At 43.8% G+C, this 26,545-nt stretch overlaps 1 protein-coding gene across 1 annotated transcript; it reads left to right on the top strand.

Annotated features, from left to right (window-relative positions):
* Nucleotides 1-9,383: 9,383 nt before the first annotated feature.
* Nucleotides 9,384-20,622, top strand: GNPDA1 (glucosamine-6-phosphate deaminase 1). The gene is made up of 7 exons (XM_029218249.1): nt 9,384-9,549; nt 10,410-10,539; nt 13,545-13,646; nt 14,846-15,028; nt 16,066-16,250; nt 18,065-18,239; nt 19,145-20,622. The coding sequence occupies exons 2-7, from the start codon at nt 10,416-10,418 to the stop codon at nt 19,243-19,245; spliced, it is 870 nt and encodes a 289-aa protein (XP_029074082.1). The 5' UTR covers nt 9,384-9,549; nt 10,410-10,415; the 3' UTR covers nt 19,246-20,622.
* The last annotated feature ends 5,923 nt before the right edge of the window (nt 20,623-26,545 follow it).

The raw sequence follows: 26,545 nt of genomic DNA, 5'->3' as shown, positions 1-26,545 counted from the left end.
TAGTATTTTGTATATATTTTAAAAAGTTAGTAGTGCAAATCAAAGCCACAATGAGGAACTTCCCTGGTGGTCCAGTGGTTAAGAATCCACCTTCCAATGCAGGGGACACAGGTTCGATCCCTGATCAGGGAACTAAAATCCCACAAGCCATGGGGTAACTAAGCCCGTGCGCCACAACTACTGAGCCCGCACACTCTGGAGCCTGCGCTGCAACTGGAGAGAAGACCACGCGCCACAACAAAGAGCCCGAGTGCCGCTACGAAAGATCCCATGTGCCGCAACTAAGACCCAACGCAGCCAAATAAATTAATTAATTAAAAACTCCCCACCACAATGAGATATCACTTCACACCTGTCAGAATGGCTATTACCAAAAAGACAACAAATAACAAGTGTTGGCGAGAATGTGGAGAAAAGGGAACCCTCGTGCACTGTTGGTGGGAATGTAAATTAGTGCAGCCACTATGGAAAATAGTGGCTCAAAAAATTAAAAACAGAACTACCATACGATCCAGCAATTCCACTCCTAGGTATTTATCTGAAGAAAAAAAAAAAAAGAAAAACACTAATTCAAAAAGATGCACCCCGGGCTTCCCTGGTGGTGCAGTGGTTAAGAATCTGCCTGCCAATGCAGGGGACATGGGTTCGAGGCCTGGTCCGGGAAGATCCCTCATGCCGTGGAACAACTAAGCTCGTGCGCCACAACTACTGAGCCTGCGCTCTAGAGCCCACAAGCCACAACTACTGAGCCTGCGTGCCTAGAGCCCATGCTCCACAACAAGAGAAGCAACCGCAGTGAGAAGCCCATGCACCGCAACGAAGAGTGGCCCCCGCTCGCTGCAACTAGAGAAAGCCCGCACACAGCAACGAAGACCCAACACAGCCAAAACAAAAATATAAATAAATAAATAAATAATAAAAAATAAGATGCACCCCTACGTTCATTGCAGCATTATTTCCAAGATATGAAGGAACCTAAGTGCCCACTGATAGATGAATGGATAAAGAAGATGTGGTACATATAATGGAATATTATTCAGCCGTAAGAAAAGAATGAAATCTTGCCATTGGTGACAACATGGATGGACCTGGAGGGCATTATGCTAAGTCAGATGGACAGAGACAAATACTGTATGATTTCGCTTATATGTGGAATCTAAAAGCAAAACAAATGAACAAACATAACAAAACAAACACCGAGAACAACAGGTGGTTGCCAGAGGCGAGAGGGGTGTGGGAATGAAAGAAATAGGCGAGGGAGATTAAGAGGTATAAACTTCCAGTTACAAAATAAGAGTCATGGGTATGAAATGTATAGTGTGAGGAATATAGTCAATAATAATGTAATATTTTTATATGGTGGCAGATGGTAACTAGATTTATTGTGGTGATCATTTTGTAACGTATAGAAATATCGAATCACTATGTTGTATGCCAGGAGCTAACACAGTGTTGTAGGTCAATTATACTTCAAAACCAAACAAACTCAACATATACACACTACTATGTATAAAATAGATAATCAACAAGGACCTACTGTATAGCACAGGGAACTCTACTCAATATTCTGTAATAACCTACATGGGAAAAGAATCTGAAAAAGAATAAATATATGTAGGGACTTCCCTGGCAGTCCAGTGGTTAAGACCCACACTTCTACTGCAGGGGTGTGGGTTCGGTCCCTGGTCAGGGAACTAAGATCCCACATGCAGCGCAGCCAAAAAATAAATAAATAGAATAAAAATTAAATTTAAAAAAAAATTTTAAAAATACAAAATATTTTCCCTCCGAAAAAAAGAAAAGAAAGAAATTACATGTGCATCACAACCAATTCTAAGGTCATTGCTAATATCCTAATATGGTAAAAACATTTTTATCATGAAGCTGTGATCCACCAAAATATATATTTGTATTGAGACCACAGAAACAATTTTATCTTGAATGCTGGATATTTTAACTAAATTTATAATTGTGTTTACATTAATTCTGGATGTTTTACCTTTGGCAGAATGAACTTCTTAAAGCTTTATTTTGATTCCATGAATTGGTTGAAAAAAAATCAAATCCCCATTGGAGTTAACTGATATACTTAAAACACTGGATGACATTGATATCTAACTGGCATTATTTAGCTGTTTGTAAGGTTGTTCTTTTGCCCGTGGAGCCCACACATTAACAGTTATCACTTCTCTTTGGATATGTACAAGGAAACTTGGAATAAAAAATGAACAAGATTAAAACAAACTCACAGAAAAAGAGATGAGATTTGCAGTTACCAGAGGCAGGGGGTGGAGGGAGGGGGGAGTTGGCTGAAGGTGGTCAAAAGGTACAAATTTCCTTTTAAAAGATAAATAAGTACTAGGGATGTAGTGTACTACATGATTAATATAATTAACACTGCTGTACGTTATGAATGAAAGATGTTGAGTAAATCCTAAGAGTGCTTATCATAGGTAAAAACATTTTTTTCTTTTATTTTGTATCTATGAGATGAAGGATGTTCACTAAACTTATTGTGGTAATCATTTCATGATGAATGTAAGTCAGATCATTATGCTGTACACCTTAAACTTATACAGTGCTGTATGCCAATTATATCTTAATCAAACTGGAAGGAAAAATCTTTCCAAATAAGTGCACCAAATACACATTTTGGCTGAATAACAATGTTTATATCAGTATTTGACCAAAGTCAAGGTCAAAACGCAATACTACAATCACAGAATGAACTTCTTGGATATCAGAATAAAGTCGAAATTTTATTTTAAAAATAAAGAGTTAATCAGAAATTTTTACTATTTTTGTTGGAGATAATACAAATACAACTTTTGGTGGATGTTTCCATAAAGGTACAAACAACGTTTATTCAAAGTTGAAACAAAGCATGAATAATTCTATGGAAGGCGTTGGTGGTCCTGCCTGTGCTCTGCATAATGTGCTCAAGAGTACCTGATGTTGGGACTTCCCTGGTGGGCCAGTGGTTAAGACTCTGTGCTCCTAATGCAGGGAGCCTGGGTTTGATCCCTGGTCAGGGAACTAGATTCCGCATGCCGCAACAAAGATCCTGCAGTCCGCAACGAAGATCCCGCGTGCTGCAACTAAGACCCGGTGCAGTCAAATAAATAAATAAATTATTTATTTATTTATTTATTAAAAAAAAAAAAGAGTACCTGATGTCTTTTCTTTTGAGATTGAAGTAACTGTCATGCAATGTTTTCCTACTTCAGCATTTACACTATTCTAACTAAGCGATTTAAAGCTTTTTGTGATTTTTTTGGCATTCAGTATTCTTTACTTCTCCACATTCAAAAACCACTGGCTCTCTAACAACTGCAGTTGAGAGAATCCTCCATTTATTTGAAGCACTGACATTATGCTTCAATTCTGAAGAAAAGGACCCCAAAATTCTTGTTGGCTTTTTAAATAATGCACTGAATGAAGTTTGTTCCTAGTTTTCAGTATCAATTTAGCGATAGGATTATGCAAACTGAAAGAAGAACCAACAGTGTTACTGCAGTACTCCATTGCTTAAAGGAACTAGTTGAATGTGTTAAAGAAGAACTGATGGAAAATGTATCCCTTTTATTACCAAAGCTGTTTTTAAAAGGGACAACATTATGTGAGCAGGAAAATAAATTTCAGCCCAAAGTGGATAATTATTGCAGCACTTGTTATGATTATCTTTTGAAATGGATTTCATCCATTGACAAATTCAATTCTCTTACATGGATGTTACTAAATATGCTTTTAGTGTGGAAACAGGTGGAATCATCAGGTGCAGTGTTGAAGCAAAAACGAATAAACACTGATGACAATGCTCCTTTTTGTTCATGCACATTTTAAAAAGTTGTTGATCAAAAGGTACAATGTAATCCTGAAGAGTGGAAAAGCAAGTTATGCTGTGAAAGACTGTATTATGGGCTTCAACCAATGAAATTTGAAGAGTAATTCTCAGAGTTGTTAACTTTATGACAAGTCGTTAACTTTATGACCAGCCAGTTCTATATACTGGCTCATAATGCTAACGCTGAGCACGATTTCTCATTAGTGAATGTTCAACGGCCAAGAACTGAATAAGTTAGATGTGACCACTAAAGAAATCATATCAAAATGTAAATGAAACACAGACTGTAACTTTGAGGAATTTTATAAGCAAATCCTGCAAAGAAAGATTAAGAGCTTCAGTAGTTGTGGCACGCAGGCTCTTTAGTGGCTCGCGGGCTCTAGGGCACAGGCTCAGTAGTTGTGGCGCATGGGCTTAGTTGCTCTGCGGCATGTGGGATCTTCTTGGACCAGGGATCGAATCCATGTCCCCTACACTGGCAGGCAGATTCTTAACCACTGCGCCACCAGGTAATTCCCCAAAATTTGCTTTTAGAATAAGTATGTCATGCGATATTTTTCTTTTATCTCAAAGTACATATGCACAGGCAAGTAGCCATAATTCAAATTTAACTGGATATCCTGTGTTTTTGTTTCTTAACTCTGGAAACAGTATTCCCCCAGCCTCAGTCCATTCCTGCCTCTGATCATCCCTGTCTGTAATGCCACCCTCCTCCTCTTCAGCGACCAAACCCTGATTCTCTTTCAAGGACCATCTGAAAACCCTAGTAATAATAATGATCCCTTAGTGACAGCTAACTCAATGCCAGGCACTGTTCTAAGTGCCTTACATGTATTAAATCATTTATTCCTCCCCTGAGGTAACTACTCTTGGCAATAATAGTCCATACAATAAGGTAGGTGTTATTTTTCCTATTTCATGGACGAAGCAATTAGTGAGAGAGAAATTGACTTCCCAGAAGTTAACCAATCGGTAAGTGGTAGAGCTGGAATTCAAAGCCAGTGTGGCTCTGGCATCCATTCCTGGATATGCCACCCAAGTCTGTCCGGCTCTGACCGATGTGGCTCTCTTGGGGCCATGACCTGCTTCCCCATTTAACATTTGAACAACACAATCATGCAGTTTATTACATTGTCTTCCCCTTGTGAAGGAGCCTGAAATTACTAAATTTGTTCATATTTCCCCATTTAAAAGGAATTCTGCAATAGCCAAGAGGTAGAAGCAACCTTAGTATCCATGGACAGATGAATGGATAAAATAATATAGTATGTACGTATGTATGTGTGTGTATGTATCTATGTATGTATGTGAGAACACTGTGCTAACTGAAGTAAGTCAGTTGCAAAAGTCAAATACCACATGATTCCACATATATGAGGGAACTAGAGTAATCGAATTCATAGAGACAGAAAGTAGAACAGTGGCTGCAGGGACTCGGGGCAGGAGGAAATGGGGAAGTTGTTGTCTAATGGGTTTAGAGTTTCAGTTTGCCAAGAGGAAAGAGTCGTGGAGATTGGTTGTACAACATGAATGTACTTAACACTGTTGAGCTGGATGCTTAAAAATGGTTAAGATGGTAAACTTTGTATGTTTTTACCATAATTAAAATTTTTTTAAAAGAAAGAAGGAATTTCACCTTTGCCTTCTCAGCCTCTCCCCTCTCTTCTGCTCTCTAGGAAGCCAGTTTTGGGCAGTATCATGTCTAGGTTTTTGCAATGAGAGAGAGGAAAAGAGAGACACCTGGGAAGCCAAACCCAGGTGTCTGCATCAAAAAAGAGAAATTTACTGTGAGGAAAAGAATGGAGGTAAGTTGAAGGATGGGCAAGGTAGTCACCTACTTTGGCTGGTTATGTGGGATGGGGTGTTGGGGCAGAGATTTTTTAGTTAGGAGTTTAGAATGAGCAGTGGAAAAGGTTTCCTGGTAACAGTAAAAAGAATGAGGCAAGGAGAATTTTAAGAGGTGCTCTGAGTTCTGATTTGGATTGTCTTTAACATTCTTCTAGAGACATTACCAACAATTGTAATTGTTTTGGGTTGCCGGACTGTTTCTTTGAATATAACTCTGGTGAAAGGATAGAAATAATAATATGAGATTAAACTATGTGAAATTGCCAATATTTAGTTTTTTGACCCAGAAAAATGACAATTTTTGTATGATTCAATCTAATAAGTGATATTTATGGAGCAGCTGCCACGTGTCAGGCATAGTTTCAAATGCTTTCCACGTGACAATGTATTTTAATGCTCAAAACAACCCTATGAAGTAGCTACCATTACTCTCCCTATTTTACAGTTGAGGAAACTGAGGCACAGAGATTAAGAAAGTACCCCAGCTAATAAGTGGTTGGTCTAGCATCTGAACCCAATGGGCTCCAGAGCCAATGCTCTGAAACATGTGGGGCTTTGGCTTTTATGTGCAAGGTAGTGAGCTAGGTGGTATGGGAAATGCAAAGGTCAGTGAGAAACAGCTACAGGGAATGAAGGTAAGACATGGCCTCAGATAATTAGAAAACAGCAAGTAAACAGGAAGAAAGGCTCAGCAGAAGCCTTGGCCGGGGATTCCACAAACATGGCGGAGGGCAGCACAACGCGGGAATGTGTGGTCTGAGGAATGGAGTCTCTGGTGGGTCAGATGACAGACCTCCATGCACAGGGGAGAGAAACAGGGGTTGAATCCCCTGCTTAACACCTACCCCACCTATGGAATTTTCCTGAGTGTGTTGAGTTATCTATTGCAGCATAACAAATGACTTTATAATTTAGCAGCTTAAAACAACAAATGTTTATTATCTCACAGATTCTGTGGGTCAGGAATTCAGGACTGACTTAGCTGAGTGATTCTGGGTCAGGGTCTCTCATGAGATTTCACTCAATATACTGATCAGAGTGGCACACTTGTTGCAAGTGACAAACCTATACATTATAATCACCCAAAGTCCATAGTTTACATCAGAGTTCACTCTTGTACATTCCAGGGTTCAGACAAAAGTATAACCACATGTATCCACCATTACAGTGTCATACAGGATAGTTTCACTACCCTATAACCTCTGTGCTCTACCTATTCATCCCACCCTCCCTGCTAACTCCTGGCAACCATCTTTTTATTGTCTCCATAGTTTTGCCTTTTCCAGAATGTCATAGGGTTGGAATAGTACAATATGTAGCCTTTTCAGTAACACACATTTATGTTTCCTCCAGGTCTTTTCATGGCTTGACAGCGTATTTCTTTTTAGCCCTTATTGTAATTATTGCTTTCAGCCATTAAGTTTTGGGGTAATCTGTTATGCAGCAATAGATAACTCAATATTCTCCTAGACTTTCCCCTCACTAGCCTCAGGGAAGAAAAGATATTATTTTTATACTCCCTCATTCATTCACCCAACTTAAACCCAACAGAGTATATTTGGCTTTGGACATGGCTAGATCTAGGCAGCTCAAATGATGTCACAGGGCTTTGCATCTCTTTTCTATTGTTTCTACTTTCCTCACTGGCAGCTCTAAGCTTTCCTGGATTTCACAGCTCAAAATTCCTGTAGAAGAAAGGTATCTCCCCACAATACCAACATAAACCCCAAGGAAGACCTGAGTCATCTGCTGTAACAGTGAGTCATGTTTTTAATCTCAAGACACAGAAAACTCTACCAGCGGTGGCTTAAATAAATACCACACGGATATTTGTTATTTCCTTAGAGGAAGTCCAGAAGTAGAGGCCTAGCACTTGTCAAACATCAAGGACTTAAGTTCCTTCTATCCTCCACTCTACCTTCACGCTTATTGCCTCATAGTTATAATATGGCTTCCCCAGCTCCAGGCATCACATCTGCCTTCACCACAGGAAGGAAGGAAAAGGAACAGAGACTGCATAGATGAACTCATAAGCAAAAAACCTGGGGTGGGGAGGGACTCACAGTTCTTTTAGTTAGCCAACTTTAGTTCCAAAACAAGAGGATGGAAGGATGGGTATGGGTAACAGTTTAAACCCAGGCATGGAGTGGGAGGAGCCTGAGGAAGGCAGAAGATTAGGGTAGAGAGTATTTCAGGGTTAGAGAGAGAGAGCTGTAAGGAGGGTAGGAGGAAATAAGGGGTATTGGTAACATGGCTAGCCATGCTATGATATGCTAACACAGTCAGCCATCAGTTTCCCCAGGAAATTGGTTCCAGGACCCCCACAAATACCAAAGTCCATGCATGCTCAAATCTCTTACATAAAATGACACAGTATTTGCATATAATCTACATACATCTTCCCATATACTTTAAATCACCTCTAGACTACTTATAACACCTAATACAACGTAAATGCTATGTAAACAGTTGCCAGGCACAGAGCAAATTCAAGTTTTGCTTTTTGAGAACTTTCAGGAATTATTTTTTGAATATTTTCCATCTGAGGTTGGTTGAATCTGTGCATTTGGAACCACAGATATGGAGGGCCCACTGGTTTTCATTTAATGCTTACAACAGCTACATGAGGTCACTATTACGTAATTTCCACTCAATTCCCAAGTTCCAGATAAGAAAATGAAGAGCTGGAGAAGCTGAGTCATTGGTTTGAGTCACTCACTCAAGAAATGGATATTGGCAAGATCAGAATTTAAACCCAGGCCTTCCTGATTAGTCCGCATGCAAAATCAAGAGCCTCCAGGCTTAACAGACACCTGCATTGGTTCCCTACTGAAAGGGTAACTCCGGGGAAACAGGCCCAATTAGGTCCCATGAAGTCACTTCCTGTACCATCTGAGGGCAAGTGCTGCAGACCTGGAGGTATCACCTGAAGTGTTTGGAGATTGGGATGGGAACCTCACTGTGAAACATCTGCAATCCTCAGGCTAAGATGAGATTTCTAACTGAATTTTAAAAAACAGAAAAACAAAAGACACCTACACCAACACTGAGGCCAAAGAACAAGTCCCTCTAACTGTGTTAGCTCCACCGCCCGGGCTCATCAGGGCCTCACCATTAGAAGCCCACTCTCTCAAGCTGCTCCGGAGTCGCAGCGAGGCCCAAGGAAGAGGCGAACCAAGTCACGGGAACTGCAGGATGTGGTCACCCAGCTGACTGTGGACCACACGTGTGGTGTGTTCTCATTTCTGTAAAATACAATGTAAGGATATTCACGAAAAATCACTGAGGATGTAGTCTAACCTGTTAGCAATGATTACCTTAGGGTGGGAAGTAGAGGATACCAGGGACCTACATTTTTCTCTAGTTCATACTGCTGCAAAGATGGATTTTTTTTTTAAGGTAGAAAAAATCCAATTATATTTAAAACAAAAAAGCAGTAATAACTAGGTAAATAAATGATATCTAAAAAAATAAACTGAAGGCAGAGCCAAGCCCAGCCCTAGAGGAAGCGGTTCTGCTCTTCCTTCCGCGCCCCACCCCCAGCACTGAAAACCCTGCCCCAGCCCCCGGCCTTGGGGACTGCATCGCTGGGAGCGACCTGAAACCCCCCCCAAGTCTCCCTCCTCCACCAAACCAGTCTCCAAGCCCCGCCCCCCACGGCTTTTCCGGGGCCTACACAGCCCCTGTGCTAAGAAAATGGGAGCTCCTGGCCCGCCGGGCAGAGCCCTCCCTGGAGCCGCAGCCCCTAGAAGTCAGCCCCGCGGGCAGAGCGCGGCACCGCGTGACCTGCAGCCACATGACCCACGCGGGGCGGGGCCGCCAGCGCAGTCGCTGCATCAGCCGCGGGAAGCGTCCGCGTAAGTGGGGAGCGGGGTCCGCGGGAACCCTCCTCGCGGGCGGGGGTCCGGGCGCTGCCCAGCCTCCGGCAACCTGGGACCGGGACCCCCAGCGATCCGTTCGGGTCCCTCCCCGGGAGGGGCGATGGAATCGCCATTGGGGTGGGGGAAAAACTCCTGTACCCCACGGACCGCGGATCCGGCCACCTCAGCCTTGGCCTTCCCACTCTGATTTGACCGCAGTGCGGCGGGGAGGACTAAACGCCCTCCTTCCAGAGCGATTACCTTTGCCGCGTGTTCTTTGGGGGAACAGGATCTGCAAAGCAAGGCAGGCCGCTGGGAGCGCCCCTCTCTGGTACTGAAAGAACACACCTCTCCAGGCCTCCACCTGCTCTAGTGAGCCAAGATGAACCCATGACCTCTCTATTTATTGAGGAAGAGTTCAACAGAGTATCTAGCCAGGTGGGGGTTGTCGAGGGGTGGGGAAGGGGGACCTGGGTCGAGCTGCAAGATGATAGCCAACATGTTATATTGAATACTATGTGGTTTACATGCATCTTCTCATTTCACATTCACCATCATGAAATTTGTCAGGTAGGTGCTGTTGTCCCCATTTTCCCGTAAGAGAAAACAAGCTCAAAGAACTTGGGTCCTTAACCAAGGTCCTGCAGTTAGTTGATCAATGGAGGAACCGAAACTGGAACCCAGGTCTGTCCCACAGCAGCGCCTCCCGGTGGGTAGTGGAGGCACTTGGCCCAACCTGTCAATGCTCTGTGAACTTCCCCTTCTGGGCTCAGACAGCATGGAGAGAAGGGCTTCTCCCCTCCACCCCTTTCTCCTTACCCCTTACCACTGATTCCTTTTGTCACCTACCCCCGCAGGACAAGATGAAGCTCATCATCCTGGACCACTATTCTCAGGCCAGTGAGTGGGCAGCCAAATACATCAGGAACCGCATCATCCAGTTTAACCCAGGGCCAGACAAGTACTTCACCCTGGGGCTCCCTACTGGTGCGTTGTGGGATGGGGAGGGTGGGCGAGGGCATTATGGGCTTATAAGGGGCCAGGTAGGTAGGCCCATTCAGCCAAGGGACTGCAAGGAGGGCTCTGAGGTACTGGCCCTATGAGCGAACGACTCCCCTGACCCCGGACATACGAAAGAGAGGACCCAGCTTCCTCTGGGCTGGTTTGTTGCTGCCTGCTCCTGAAGAGTCCTGGAGTAGAAGGGATCTTGGTTAGGCAGGAAAAACTTTGATTTTTAGTTTATATCCTAAGCCAGCCCTGTCAGTCAAGTCTCCTTAACAGAATTAAGTCCTAATACCTTAAGGCATACGTTTTATGTAATGAATTAATTTCTCTTCTCTGCATCTAGAGTGCTACTAACTAAGCACCATCCTTGGGAGAATTGAGAAGATAGTCACCCAACGCATTTTCTGTAAGGCTTAATTAAACACAGGACCTAAGTGAAAAACAGTCCTAGTTTCTTTGGGGAAAAAATCAGAATGTTGCCTTTATGGGAGGATATTTTAAAGGCATATTTTTTCAAGGGGATATTTTTTCAAGGCAAATGTTCTGATTATTTCTTTCAGAAGTGGGGTGGATTTCCCTCAGTGACCAATCCACTATTGCAGGAGTCTTCAAGCTTTTTCTGTATACGGCCAAATAATAAATATTTTACACTTCACTCGCCATACACTTTCTGTTGCAGCTACTTAACTCTGCCCTTGTAGCTCAAAAGGAGCCATAGACAATCCAGAAATGAGCATGGATGTCCGCCAGCACTGACATTTGAGTTTATATAATTTTCATGTATCATAATATTCTTTTGGTTTTTAAAAACTTTTAAAGTGTAAAAACTACTCTTAATTTATGAGCTCTACAAAAACAGGCAGCAGGCCAGATCTGGCCTGTGGGCTGAAGTTTTCCGACCTCTGCTCTAGAGGTTTGTGGGAACAGTATATTCAGGTAGGTATCTGTGAAACCACCAGCGTCTCAGACTGTGTCGGGGCTGTGCTAACATCCTGTTTTCTAACTGTGGAGCCACCCTGGGTCAGAGTCTGGGCTTCTGCTGAAACCCCTCCCCATTTCCCCATCGTCTGCAAAATTAGATCCAAGCCCCTCAGAGTGGTGTCAGGGCCCTCCAGGACCTGGCCCCTTCCTGACTATCCACTTGAACCAGCACAGCATTTCCATATGGGTTCCTTGGAACATTCCTACTGTTAGTTGAAGCACCCTCAGGGTTCTGGGTGGAAGCCACAGAAGCCGACTCTGACTAACTTAAGCAGAAAAGGAATTTATTGGCTAGATAGTGGAAGCTCACAGAATTGATGGGAAGGCTACAAGTTTGGAAAATGGACATGATGAAGCTCAGGGGGAGGACAGGGAAGCTGTGTGGCTCAGCCATGGCTAAGACCATGTCACAGGGATAGGCTGATTATTTTGTGTGGATGGGGCTGCCACTGTCATTCATTCAGCAGATACTTATTGAATACCTGCTGTATGCCAAGCTGTTCTAGGTGCCAGGGATACAGCAATGAATAAAAAGAACACAAATTCCTGCCTTCCTAAAGCTTGAATTATGGTGGGAGAGACAGATAATAAACAAGTGAATTAGCAAAATATATAGAGTATGTTAGATGGTGATAAGAGGGAAGGAGAAAAATGAAGCAGGGAAAGGGGCTAGAGAGTGTTTAGGCAGAGGTGGGAGTTACAGTGTTGGATATGGGGGCAGGGAAGGTCTCTCTGAGAAAGTGACATTTGAGTAAAGGCCTAAAGAGGTGAGTTAGCTATGCAGATACCTGAAGGAGAGCATTGCTGGCAAAGGGAACAAACACCATGTGCAAAGGCCCTGAGGTAGAATTGCTTGACGCAGGATTCCTAGCTGGGGAGAGAGTTAGCGAGGGGCCAGGTTATATAGAGCCTTTGTTAGGACTGATTATAACTCAGAGTGAAATGAAAAGCCATTAGTGGGTTATGAAAAGAATGATCTGATTTGGGTGGGGCTTTTTTCTTTCCGTCTTTTTATTTTTAAAAGTTTCATGCATTCAGAAAAGCTGAAAGAATAGTACAGTACCATCTACCTAGATTCACCAATTGTTAACCTTTTGCCACATTTGCTTTCATCTCGTGGCTCATGTTCTGTCTGTACACACACACATACACGTACACATTTCTTATAAGCCACTGGAAAGCAAGGTCCAGAGATCCTGACACTTTACCTCTAAATCCTTTAGTACATATCTCCTCAGAATAAGGACATTCTCTTATATAACCACAATACTATTGTAATACCTACGAAAATTAAAAATCATTTCATAATATCATCTAATATATAGACTATATTAAATTTTTTCCCCTAATTGTCCACATTTATTTTTTAGAGTTTTTAAAAAAAATTAATCCCAGTGTCCAGTCAGGCTTTCACGCATATTTAGTTTCTTAATCGACAGCAGTCCTCTTGCCTTTTTATGGGTTTTATGACTGACTTTTTAATGAGACTCAGCTCGGGTTTGCTGCTCCGAGGGGAAGTCTTCCCCAAACCCACAGGCTAGCCTGTACCACAGCCGACATTACTGCTTCGTGTCCCCACTCCTAAACAGTGAGCTCTTCCAGGATGGCTGCTGTGTCTCTCACTTCTCTGCATCCCCATCACGTACCTCTCACGTACTGGTTGTTCAGGGAATGTCATGTCAGTAATTAAGTCTGACATTCACTTAGGTGCTAATCACAGTCATTTCAATCATCAGTGTGCTGAATGCTAGGGATTCAGCCATGAACAAGACAAGACACAGCCCTTCCCTCCTGGAGCTTACAGTCTAGGGGGGAAATAGGCATTAAACCAGCACTTAACGGATGGCAGTTGGGATTGAGCATTGGGTAGGACTTCAGATCTGATTTGTTTCTGTCAGGTCTGACAGGTTCTCCTGGTGGAGCATCCCTGATTCATTCCCGGGCGCCCTCTGGGCTTCCAGGAGCTGGGGGCTGAAGGGGGTTCATGGCTGTGGCCTCTCTTGCAGGGAGCACACCACTCGGCTGCTACAAGAAGCTGATTGAATACTACAAGAATGGAGACCTGTCCTTCAAATATGTGAAGACTTTCAACATGGACGAGTATGTGGGTGAGTCTTGGGAGAATCGTACTCCTCCCCTCACAGGATCGGCCCAGGAGAGGACGGGGGAGGTCTCAGGGAACCAGTGGCATTTGGGGGTAGGCTCAATTGGTGATACTGTATCTTCCAGGCCTTGGTTCACTCAGCTATGACATGAGGCTAATAAAGCTGACCTCATGGGCTGAAAGCATTAAGTGATATAACAGGTGTGGAAGCTTCTTGATCAGAGCAAGCACTTAATGAATTCCAGCATATCTCCTCCCCTGCCTCCTCCCCAACTCCATGCCGTTTCTTTCTGGAACAAATGGCTGCAAAGGGGATCTGGGGTCCCATGGCTGGGGTGTGTGCCCCCCCTCACACCGGTGTCTGTGTCTGGACTTTCTCTCTACTGTTCATCTTCCAGTCCCCTTCCTGCCAAGTATACTGGGAAGGGAGCTGAGACTGGTGTCCTTTCCACTGATGAAAAGTGGCACCTTGGGCTTCTGTCACCCTCTCCACCTCCACCACCATTTTGTAATGGTTTCGCCTTAAAGGTTCTTTTTTGTTTTAATTGTGGTAAACTACACGTAACATAGAATTTACCATTTTAACCATTTTTATGTGTACAGTTCAGTGTTGCGTGGATTCACATTGTTGTGCAACCAATCTCCAGAACTCTTCTCACCTTGCAAAACTGGAGCTATCCATTAAAAGTCAACCGCCCGCTTCCCCGCTCCTCATGCCCCTGAAACATGCACTTTAAACACTGTTTTTCTTCTTAACTGAAAAAAATCTTTTTTTGGAAGCTCTGAGATAATTCTCTCCAACCACTTGGTGTTCCACTTGGGGTTCAGGCTGAGCAGGGTGTAATGGGGGGGTGTGAATGGTGAGGTGGGAGGCACAGGGTAAGGGGTGTTCTTGCTTCCTTTCCTGATGGGCCCAGCCCTCCCCCGCAGAGGCTAGCCCACCTCCAGAGGTCCAGACTGATCCTGGCCCCCAGCCATTCTCTTGTGAAAAGGAGATCAGAATGAGGGCCCAGGCCCATGGTCATGGGCACAAGGACACCAGCTCAGCTTACTCCGAGTGGCTGGGGGTGAGAGGGCTACTGCCCAAGGCTCCCCGATGGGCTCTTCCCTGAAAGTGTCTCTGGGGTCTGGGAGTACCCTGCCATCCTTGGGAGGGTGCCCTTGCTCAGCCTGGCATGACTGAGTGCAGCCATGGCCCCACAGGCCTTCGTCGAGACCACCCGGAGAGCTACCACTCCTTCATGTGGAACAACTTCTTCAAGCACATTGACATCCACCCAGAAAACACCCACATTCTGGATGGGAATGCAGCTGACCTGCAGGCTGAGTGTGATGCCTTTGAGGAGAAGATCAAGGCTGCGGGTGGGATTGAGCTGTTTGTCGGAGGTGAGCTCGACACCGCAGCAGGTGTCCAGGGCAAACGCAGGGTGGCTGGAACATATGAGAAGGGGACAAGACCCGTGCCTGTCTGCAAACAGCTCCCTCTCTCTGCACCAGTGACAGTGGGGTCACTCATTAGCCTGAGGCAGCAAGGAAGACACAGAGTGGGAGCCCTGGTGCCCTGCCCTGCCTCTGCCGCTCAGAAACTTTGTGATCTGGGGCATCTCCTCTTTCTGCAATTTGATGCCTTGTCTGTAAATTGAGGTATTTGGATTTGGACTCCAAGATTCTCTCTATTCCTCAGACAAGGTTTTATGGATCAGTCATGGGACTTAGTTAAACATAATCAGAGACTCATGTAGTTCCAGAAGATTCCACCATCAGCCCCTGCATGCTAAAAATAGCAATTGAACCCCAGAGTTTTGTGACTTGCCCAGGGTCAGCCAGCCAGAGCAGTGGAAAGAGGGTGGGGACCTAGGGTATCCCGCTCTCAGGTTTATGCCTGTCCCTGCCCTGAGTTGCCCTCTTACACTTCCATCTGTCAAGGCCTCTGGAGTCCCCCATGGGGGGTGGGGGTGGGAGGCTGAAGTTGAACAGTCTTTGACTGCTCCAGATTTAACCCTTCTTTACTTCAAGGTGGGGAGGAAATGGCTAGGAGTGCTCATGTTCTGAGATCTTATAAACTTGGCAGCCCCTTTCCAGGCCCTGTGTATGTTTTCTTCGGTGTGACTCCATCCCAGCAGGGATAGAGAAGTGGCAGGAGAGAGAGAAGTTACACTTGGATGATCTGGGGGGCAGAAGCTTTTGGGATTGCTCCCTACTTAGCTTTCTGAGGGTGGCGGCAAGTTAACAATGTCTGTGTGTGCCTCAGCTAGAAATGAGAGGGGAAGATCATATGCTTAAAGTGTACCTTTAAATGAATGAGGTGAGAGACATGGTTTTCAAGGATTTTTTTCAGACCCCAGGTGGGGAAGGAGAGATTGTCCGTTCTTGAAATCTTGGATCCCTGGGACTGACAGGGCTGCCCTGTCTCTTCTGGGCAGGCATTGGCCCTGACGGACACATCGCCTTCAACGAGCCGGGATCCAGTCTGGTGTCCAGGACCCGTGTGAAGACGCTGGCCATGGACACCATCCTGGCCAATGCTAGGTTCTTTGATGGAGATCTCGCCAAGGTGCCCACCATGGCCCTGACGGTGGGTGTGGGCACTGTCATGGATGCTAGAGAGGTAAGGGCACAAGGGGGGCTGGACTTGGCTTTTTGCTGTTAATTTCAACCATACAGGTACCACCTGAATCCATTTTATTAAAAATGAAGACATTGTAAATAAGGCTAAAATCCCAACTGACCCTATCACTGCTGTCCTTCCTCTCTGGAAGTAACCATTCTTCCCAGTGTGAGGTGAAACCTTTTCAGCACTGACTGCCCAGGAGGCCACAGGCTCCTGGTCTCTGCCTACCCAGCACCACTAATATCAGAATATGAATTTGTACCTGTCCAGGTACTGAGAGGGACCCTCTGGTTCCCTGCAGCTGGTGGAGGCCAATGCTTGAAGGGAGCTCCCCCTGCAACTGCAGGATGCTTGTGGTTATAGCCCTGTGCTCAGGGATTCATAAATGTGGAGAAGTGTGATTGAAATAGTGTCTTGAACTGAATTGAGTCTTTCTATAGAAATCTGGGTATCATTTGAATTTTTTGTAGTTCCAATTTCCTTACTTTCATTAGAAGCATTTTCTCTTCCTTTCTGATATATTCAGTGGGAAGCAGCTACAGACATTTTAGCTTTAAGTTTCTTTGCCCAAGTCTGTAAACAAACATGTAAATCATTGAAAAAGTTTCCCTGTCTAAAGTGATTTTTTGTGAAATGAGCAATGGCAGCAGATTTCTGTTGGGTAACCTTGAATCAGTACCTAGGGAGGTCATTCTGCTGTTTTTGGCCTTGCAGCTTATAAACACTACAGTTTGAGGGCTCTTCCTGTGGTGTGCAGAAAGGACCTGGGGATGGAAATCTGGAAATTCTTTTTTTTAAAACGAGTTCTGGGGTCCTGAACAAAGAGTCACATTCTTTCTATGCCTCTGTTTTCTCATTTCAAGAAAGGAACAGTATATCCTGCTCACAACTCCATGGCAGAAGTGAATTACAATGAAAGGATATCTGGAATGCTGAGTTCTTTATAATCACTTTCTGGCACTTAACATTCTTTTTTTTTTTTTTAATTATTTTATTTATTTATTTTTGGCTGTGCCTCACGGCTTGCAGGATCTTAGTACCCTGACCAGGGATTGAACCCGGGCCCTCGGCAGTGAAAGCAAGGAGTCCTGACCACTAGACTGCCAGGGAATTCCCACACTTAACATTCTCGATATTTTAAGTGTTGAGGGGAGTCTGTGCCTGTTTTACTTAAACAAAAAGCGTTACTCCAAGTCACATGAGCAGGTCTAATACTCTGAACTGAAAGTGACCAGATTAAGGGGAAGCTTTATTGGGATTCAACCTTAGCAGCCACACAGATAACTCTCACCATTGCTTCCAAGGCCTCCCTGGAGGCGCAAATCAGGACCCATCTTTTTCCAGTTTGTCTCTGTGGAAACTCACCCAACCTAGCGGCCCCGGGACCCAGTGTCAGAACTGTCGGGATAAGGCGTGGGCCTCTGTATGTATGGCACATCTGTTCCCAGGGCACTTTCACGGTCATCATCAAAGGTGCCAGGAGGCACTATCATGTGGTGGTCAAGAGCATGTGGTGGTCAAGAGCATGGACTCTGGGTTAGAAATGACCTGGGGCAAGTTACTGAAACCCCCATCACAGAGTCCACTCCCTTATCCTAGAATGTAGGGATAACAATGCTCCCCATCTCAGGCTACTTGTGTGACAGAGCACACAGAGCGTGGAGCAGTGTGCCACGTGCTAACGACTTACAATGACACATAACAACAACAGTCCTTACGATTGTCCTGGGTGGCCACTAGGATTCAGGTGTCTAGACTCCCCGTTCCGCTGCTCCTTCTCCTCCATCACAGGCTTGTTTTCTGATCCCCAGGTGATGATCCTCATCACGGGTGCTCACAAGGCGTTTGCTCTATACAAGGCCATCGAGGAGGGAGTGAACCACATGTGGACCGTGTCTGCCTTCCAGCAGCATCCCCGCACGGTGTTTGTGTGCGACGAGGATGCCACCCTGGAGTTGAAAGTGAAGACCGTCAAGTATTTCAAAGGTGAGGGTGGGGTAGGTCAGGGAGTAGGTTGCCAAGTTCAGGTGTGCCAGGAGTGAGGAGTGGATCTAGCTTGCATGCTCTGGCCACTTTGACAACTATGATTTTAATAAAATCAAACCCTCCTCTCAGAATACAGTTTTCTCTTCCATCCATGACTATTTAAGGGTCCATTTCTAGAGACCTGTTTGCTCTGAGGAGGAGGAAAGAAAATGAAATGAAAGTGGTAGTTCAAGGGCAGTTTGGTAATCTCCTTGCAGCGATATTGAGCCTTAGGTTTTTTATCTTTCCGGATCTTGTACAGGCCTTTTCCTTGTAGTCAAGGCACTGAACTGCCATGCATATCTTTTTTTCTTCTACTTAAAGCGGACACTCACTGCTTTAAATAAACTTATGGGAAAATCCTCATTTACTGAACAGGCAAATTAGGAATTTGTTCTTTGATGAAAAGATTAACTTTTTTTTTTTTGCGGTACGCGGGCCTCTCACTGTTGTGCCCTCTCCCATTGCGGAGCACAGGCTCCGGACGCACAGGCTCAGGGGCCATGGCTCACGGGCCCAGCCGCTCCGTGGTATGTGGGATCCTCCCGGACCGGGGCACAAACCCGTGTCTCCTGCATTGGCAAGCGGACTCTCAACCACTGCGCCACCAGGGAAGCCCAAGATTAACCTTATAATGGCCAACTCTCCTAGAGACTGAATTTATAACAGTCCCATGGATTCTAGCATTCATTAGGAGTAACAAATTCTTTTCCTATTCTTAGGGTGTTTATCGTTTGGGCCCACAGACGAAAGATGATGAGTATCAGTTCTAGGACAAAATTTGAGAGCTCCTGGATGTTACTGTTGATAATCATGGAACTCTGCCTCTACCTGCATTAATGACTTTTGTTTTTAATTTTTTGTAGGTTTAATGCTTGTTCATAACAAGTTGGTGGATCCCTTGTACAGTATCAAAGAGAAAGAAACAGAGAAAAGCCAGTCTTCTAAGAAACCATACAGTGATTAGCCTGTGCTAATCCTAGTGTCAAGTACCTCATTGGGACAGGCAGGTCTTTCTGGAAATTGTCTTTAGGAGGACAGAATTGTATTTCTTTAATCTAGTATGGTTACTCCAGATAAGTGGGTGAACTTATTATTCTTGGCTATGCAGCGTGGAGTCTGGTCATGGAGTTTAGCTACTTGGTTGTAACTTACTGTTAATCAGAAAAAAAAGAAAAAAAAATCACTCCATAATTTTGATGTTGGCCTGACTAGGGGTTTTTAACTTTTTGTTCTGTCTCTGACACTGTTCACGTGTACAATACACTCCTGCTAGTAAGTTCTATCATTATGTGCACTGATTCTCAATTGGGAGGGAGTTAGGGGCTTATGTATATGGGACAAAACCTCTTTGGAGAGTCCTGAGAGCCCCTCTTGAGCAGGCCTGCCCCTTATTTGGGAATCACTGTTTTAGATTAAGGAACAAACACTCCCAACGTCTAGAATCAGTATAAGGAAGTGGTCCCTCTGGTCAGTAACAAGTGCCATGGGAAGGAAACTATCCCTTACTTTCTTTCCCCAGTTTTTACTGCTCTTTCAGTTGGCCTTTCTGTGAACTCAGAGGACTCCTTGAGGGAGGATTTGGGTGGGTAGGACTAAGAAGGCGGCTTTTGCTGATAAACTCAGAGCCTCAAGGGGCCCAGCCACGTCAAACTCCCCTCCATCAGGGACCTTCCAGCACCAGGAGGAAGGCGGAAACGCTTTTCCCACCAGAGCCCTGTGTTTTGTTCCAAGGTCTCACTGTGGCACCTCTCATACGTGCTCTTTCATAAGTCCACAGGGCCAGCAGATACTGTCAAGTTCAGCGTTGTGTTCAGTCAAGGTGATGGAGCCAGGGCAAGCAGCTTAGTTGAGTTAGAAACAACACACGAGTGACATGTTCTACATCCCTAAGAGCTGAATGCCAAGAAACATACCAACTGTTTCTAAAGTTGCCTAACGTCCTTTCCCCACTGAAAATACCCTGCCCTTCTAACCCTCCCAGGTTCGTGTGGCATGGTCCGATGTTCCCAGAACATCAGGAAATACAGTGCTTTTGCTCCTTTATCCTTCACCCCTTGTTCACAAGCTGTCCACTGCTCTGCCTTCTTTTACTCCTCTGCCTTGATGGTTTGGATGCTGCCTCCTCCTCCCTATTTCTGTGCCCATTTGAAGCTGCTGCTGCCTCTATTTCTGGGAAAGACCTTTCGGAGCCTGGCTCAGGCCTCTCTTTAAGTGCTGTGTTTGGTACCAGCATTTCATCTTTAGCTTTTATACGTGATTGTGCTGTCATTCTGTCTTAAGCTAATGGATCAGTGGACTTGTTTACAATATTTTCTATTAAATCCAGTATTTTCAAGTAAAATGTGTTGTTTGTGGACTTCCACCCCCAAAGGTCAGAAGCTGGTTTGGGTTGATATTTATATATTTTGAGAATAGCTAGCGAGCAAAGCTTCATACTCACTCCTCACAGCAGCTCGGCAGGACGTCACAATCATAGCAACTGTTGATCTTCTTCAATCACCCGAGGGGAAAATAATCAAAATATTTCGTAAAAATGAAGTGCCTGTGTGAAAAAATGGTAGGAATGAACAGATGAGCAATAAAGTATCCGATTCTGGCTCTACTTGGCGTCCAAATGAAGATACGACTGTTAACTAGAATAAGGCAGATTTGTGACCAGGAGGGATGTATCAACTGCAAGGTATGGAAGACAGGTTTAAGGTTTTTTTTTTAGTTAAAAAAGTCAATATAATGGAACATCTTGGGTCAACGTAACCAACTGAGGTATAAGTAGAAGTTGAAAGAAGGGTTTACTTTTTTAAGAACTGTATTAAGATAATTTACATTCCCATAGAATTCACCTGTTTTAAATATACATTCAATGATTTTTATTAAGTTTATGGAGTTGTACAATTCCTCACCACAGTCCCTCTCTATCATCCCCAAAGCTCCCTACTCCTACCCCAGCCCAGGTGACCACTCATCTACTTTGTCCCTATAGATTTACCTTTGCTGGACATTTCATATATAAATGGAATCATACAGCAGACATCTTTTGGATCTTCCTTGGCTTCTTTCACTAAGCATAATGTTTTTGAGGCTTACCCATATGACACGTAGCAAGCATCCATTCCTTCTTATTGCTGAAGAATATTCCATTGTATGGATATACCACATTTTGTTTATCCGGTAAAGAAGGGATTACATTTTAAGTACATATGTTAATAGGAAAAAAATCATATTAGAACGAAATGAGAAAGGATTTAGTGATGACAGCTAAGCTGGAGATGTCTGTATGAACTCAGGACCTTAAAAAGATCTGTCATGGGAAAAGAATCTTAAAAAGAGTGGATATATGTATATAACTGATTCACTTCACTGTACAGCAGAAAGTAACAACATTAAATCACCTATACGCCAATAAAAATTTAAATAATAATAATGATTAAAAAAAAAAATCTGTCTTTCCCAGGCCAGTTTCCCTGGTGGCCCAACAGCCGTGTCGTCCTGCTACAACCAGCTCTTATGCAGATCAAGTGGGATGTATACTCCTGGGCCAGACTGGGCCTCTGATACCACTCAGGGCTTCTTGGAGAGGAGAAATTATATGTTTTGGGGGCAGGGATCACAGTGGGCCTGGAATATCTTGTTCCCAGAAAACAAGGATGCTTTCAAAAATGTCCGAGGCAGTACTGAGAGGACAAAGCAGCCTGTTTAATGAGACTCCTATTGGCCAGGTGGTGACAGTTTGATCAATAAAGAAATATTAAATACAGCTAAATGAAAGAAGACATACAGATGGCCAAAAAGCACATGTAAAGATGCTCACCACCACTAATCATCAGAGAAATGCAAATCAAAACTACAATATCACCTCACACCAGTCAGAATGGTCATCATCAAAAAGTCTACAAACAGGACTTCCCTGGTGGCGCAGTGGTTAAGAATCTGCCTGCCAATGCAGGGGGCACGGGTTCGAGCTCTGGTCTGGGAAGATCCCACATGCCGTGGAGCAACTAAGCCCGTGCACCACAACTACTGAGCCTGAGCTCTAGAGCCTGTGAGCCACAACTACTGAGCCCACAAGCCACAACTACTGAAGCCCGTGACCCTAGAGCCCGTGCTCCACAACAAGAGAAGCCACCGCAATGAGAAGCCTGCACACCACACGAAGAGTAGCCCCTGCTCACTGCAACTAGAGAAAGCCCACGCACAGCAACAAAGGCCCAACGCAGCCAAAAATAAGTAAAACTAATTTTAAAAAAAAAGTACAAACAATAAATGCTGGAGATGGTGTGGAGAAAAGAGAACCCTCCTACACTGTTGGTGGGAATGTCAATTGGTACAACCACTATAAAGAACAGTATGGAGTTTCCTTAAACTAAAAATAGAACTACCATATGATCCAGCAGTCCCACTCCTGGGCATAATATCTGGAGAAAACCATAATTCGAAAAGATACATGCTCCCCAGTGTTCATTGCAGCACTATTGACAATGGCCAAGACATGGAAGCAACCTAAATGTCCATCGACAGGAATAGATAAAGAAGATGGGTTACATATATAAGTGGAATATTACTCAGCCATAAAAGAACAACAAAATAATGCCATTTTGCAGCAACATGGGTGGACCTAGAGATTATCATACCAAGTGAAGTAAGTCAGACAGAGAAAGACAAATATCAAGATATCACTTATATGTGGAATCTAATTTTTAAAAATGATATAAATGAACTTATTTACAAAACAGAAACAGACTCACAGATTTCAAAACCAAACATTATTATCAAAGGAGAAATGTTGGGGGGAGGGATAAATTAGGAGCTTGGGATTAACATACACACAGTACTATATATAAAATAGATAACTAACAAGGACCTACTACATAGCACAGGGAACTCTACTCAATATTCTATAATAACCTATATGGGAAAAGCATCTGAAGAAGAACGAATATATGTATATGTATTGATAAAACTGAATCACTTCGCTACACACCTGAAACTAACACAACATTGTAAATAAATCAACTATACTTCAACAAAATTTTAAAAAAATAAATAAATACAGCTAAGTGGAACAAATTGAATCTATCTGTAAAACCCCAAGTGTGACACTCAAAAAGGAAATGGTAACATTAAGTATACATGGAGTTGTATTTCAGGAAGGGTGGATGGAATGTGCTTAAATTTTCATTACATTTAATAAAAACAAGCAGCATGTTGACATAAATGGGTGTCACCTCTCCTATTAAATACGTCTGTTTATAAAGAACAGATGGATACAAGAGTCTAGCCCACTATCTACCCGCCCCTATCTATGGCTTACTCCCTTACTTCCTCAGGTCTTTGCTCAAATGTCATTTATCAGAGAGATCTTCCCTGACCCTCCAATCCTGATTCTCTATCCCTCTCTGGGATAGTTTCTGATGCCTCCTTCCTGGGAACTAAAATCCCTACTGTGATGAGATGCTAGTGAAGCATGCATAAGTTTCCAGTAAGACATGTTGTGATAGAATCCTGGGTTATGAAACAATGGGTAAATAAAACAACATAGTAATTTGGATCTCAAGGGTGCCCTTAACACCCACTATCTTCCCCTAGTCCATTCGGTCTACTTAGAGAGACCTAATTCATAATGTCTCAAGACTCTAATCCCTTTTCCTCCAGTTCTTCTCTGAGCTGATGACCTTGAAAATAGAAGCAATCGGAAAGAACTTCCACAAGTTCCCACCATCACATACACCCGCCTGCCAGCCCTGCCCTCATTGTTTGCCCTTTTCTTGTCACCCTCTGTGCACTAGATCCCATCTTCCCTTGCCTCCTTGAGGGCATTGCTCCAAGCAAGACTCTCCTCTCGCACCTACAGCATCAAACTCCTTCTTTCCTGGATCACCCCTATCAGAATACAAAGGAAGCTTTAAAAATAAAACTCTTTACCCTGTTTGTCCCCTCCTATAATAGCTTCATTCTCTGATACCCTTTTCAATAAGCAAAATTTCTGGAATTACCCATACTCCGGCTCCAATCTCTCTCCCCCAGTTCTCTCTTTATTCTGGTATTCCCATTATGCACGTTACACACCTTTTGCAAATCTCACAGTTCTTAGATATTCTGTACCTATTTTTCTTTCATTCCTTTTTCTCTTTAAATTTCAGTTTGGGACATTTCAAGATATTGACATATCTTCAAGTGCAAGAGTCTTTTCTCAGCTGTGTTCAGTCTACTGATGAGCCCATCAAAAGCATTCATTTCTGTTACAATGTTTTTATTTCTAGCATTTCTTTCAATTCTTAGAGTTTCTTTTGCTTACTCATCTGTTCTTGCATGTTGTCCACTTTTTCTGAGACCTTATCATATTAATCTGGGTTATTTTAAATTCCCATTATGATAACTCGAAAATCTCTGCCATGTCTGAGTTTGGTTCTGATGCTTGCTTTATCTCCTCAGGTTATTTTTTTCCGCCTCTTAGCATCCTTGTAATTTTTTGTTGAAAGTTGGACACGAGGTACTGGGTAATAGAAACTGAGATAAATGGGCCATTGATGTGAGGTTTTATGTTTATCTGGCTAGCAGCTAGGCTGTGTTTTAATGTCTCCTGTAGGTGTCAGATGCTTCAATTTTCTTCAGTGTCTTTTGTTTTTGTCTCCCCTGTTGTCTTTGGGTTTCCCTAGAAACTCCTTAAAATAGAGGCTGTGTCTTGCAACTCTTTCAAGAGCTGTAATCCACTGTTATAACACTGGAGCCCTATAGATGATATAGTATTAGGGAGAAGCATTCTATAATCTTATGGTTAAATCTGCTTTATTTTACTGGGCTGGAATCTCTGGGCTGAGACCTACAGAAGTTCCTTAGCCTTTTTTTCCTCCCCATTTAACGTGAGCAAGGAAGGCTAGAGGGCTCACACCATCCAAATGCCCTTCCCCTAGATCACAGAAGACTCCAGCAAAGTAATTTTCCTTGAGGGCAGGCTTCTGCCATGGAAGCAAAGCTCTGGGTGTATTTCCAAATGGTTACTCCTCCCACCCCACCCCCATCCCCCGGGGCCGCCCGTTCCCCCAACAAGAGGGGATTCCTCTGCCATCTTCACAGTGGGAACATGATCCAGCTCCTGGAGGTAAAACCCACAGAAGCGTGGGGGGCCCCCTAAGGAAAACTCCCAGGAGTTGTCTTGTTCCTGTTTTAAGTTGTAATAATTTGATACTTGTTACAAATTGCTCCCCAGAGTTTTAAACTCTCAAATGAATCCACACTCAGCGCCCTAGCAATTCATTTAAATCCTAATTATTGCCTCAAGCAGCTTCGACTTTGGGTGAGCTGATCTGTATTTTCTGCATTTTCCTGTCTTTCTAGTTTTTGTGGAAGTTTGCCCTGTGACCTCAGTTCTCTGATGGATCGGAGAAAAGCTGATTTTCAGTTTGTTCAGCTTTTTTTATTGTGAAGATACACCATTCTTTCTCAAACACACTCCAGATTTTCACCTCCCCCCCAGTGAAACAGCACTCGTCAAGGGCACCAATGACCTCTACACTGATTGCCAAGTCAGTGCTCAGAGCTCGTATTATTTGATCCACTTGCAGTACCTGACAAAGCCGACCCCTCCTTCCTTCAAATTTGACATGGCTTCCAGGACATCACACTGTGCTGGTTTTCTTACCTTACTGGCCACTCTCAGTCTCCTTTGCTGGTTCCTCCTCATCACCCTGAATTCTTAGCATTTGCAGTGTCCCAGGGCTCAGTCTTTGGACCTCTTCTCTCTTAAAACTCACTCTCTTGGTAATTTCATCCAGTCTCATGGCTTTAAATACAATCTATACATTGACTCCCATATTTATATCTCCAGCCCGAATCTCTCCCTTGAACCTTGGACTAGAATATCCAACTGCCTACCGAACATCTCCACTGAAATGACTATCAGACATCTCAAACTCATCTGTCCACGACTCAAGTCCTGATCTTCACTGGCAAACCTCTGCTACCTGTAAGTTTCTCCATCTCAACTATTCAAAAAGACCTAGAAATCGACTCTGATGCCTCACCTTCTCACATTGTATATCCAATCTATCAGCAAATCCTATTAGTTTTACCTTCAAGGAAGTACAGAATCTGAACATTTGTCAAGACTCCAAGTGCTGGTACACTTGTCCAAGCCATTTGTACTTCTCACCTGAGTCACTGCAGTAGTCTCCTAATTGGTCTGTTTCTGTCCCTGCTCACCCTGCTCCCCTGAAACGTTAAGTCAGACCCTATCACACTTTGCTCAAAAGTCCTCCAACGGCTCCCAT

This window comes from Monodon monoceros, unplaced genomic scaffold, assembly GCF_005190385.1.
Source record: "Monodon monoceros isolate NGI ecotype Baffin Bay Population unplaced genomic scaffold, NGI_Narwhal_1 Super_Scaffold_12, whole genome shotgun sequence".
In the NCBI taxonomy this organism is placed as follows: domain Eukaryota; kingdom Metazoa; phylum Chordata; class Mammalia; order Artiodactyla; family Monodontidae; genus Monodon; species Monodon monoceros.
This window is presented reverse-complemented; position numbering and strand designations above follow the sequence as displayed.

Coding starts and splice junctions, on each gene's coding strand:
- GNPDA1 (XM_029218249.1), top strand. CDS start 10,416: ATGAAGCTCATCATCCTGGACCACTATTCTCAGGCCAGTGAGTGGGCA. Junction 13,647..14,845: donor CAACATGGACGAGTATGTGG/GTGAGTCTTGGG, acceptor ATGGCCCCACAG/GCCTTCGTCGAGACCACCCG. Junction 16,251..18,064: donor CTGTCATGGATGCTAGAGAG/GTAAGGGCACAA, acceptor TCTGATCCCCAG/GTGATGATCCTCATCACGGG.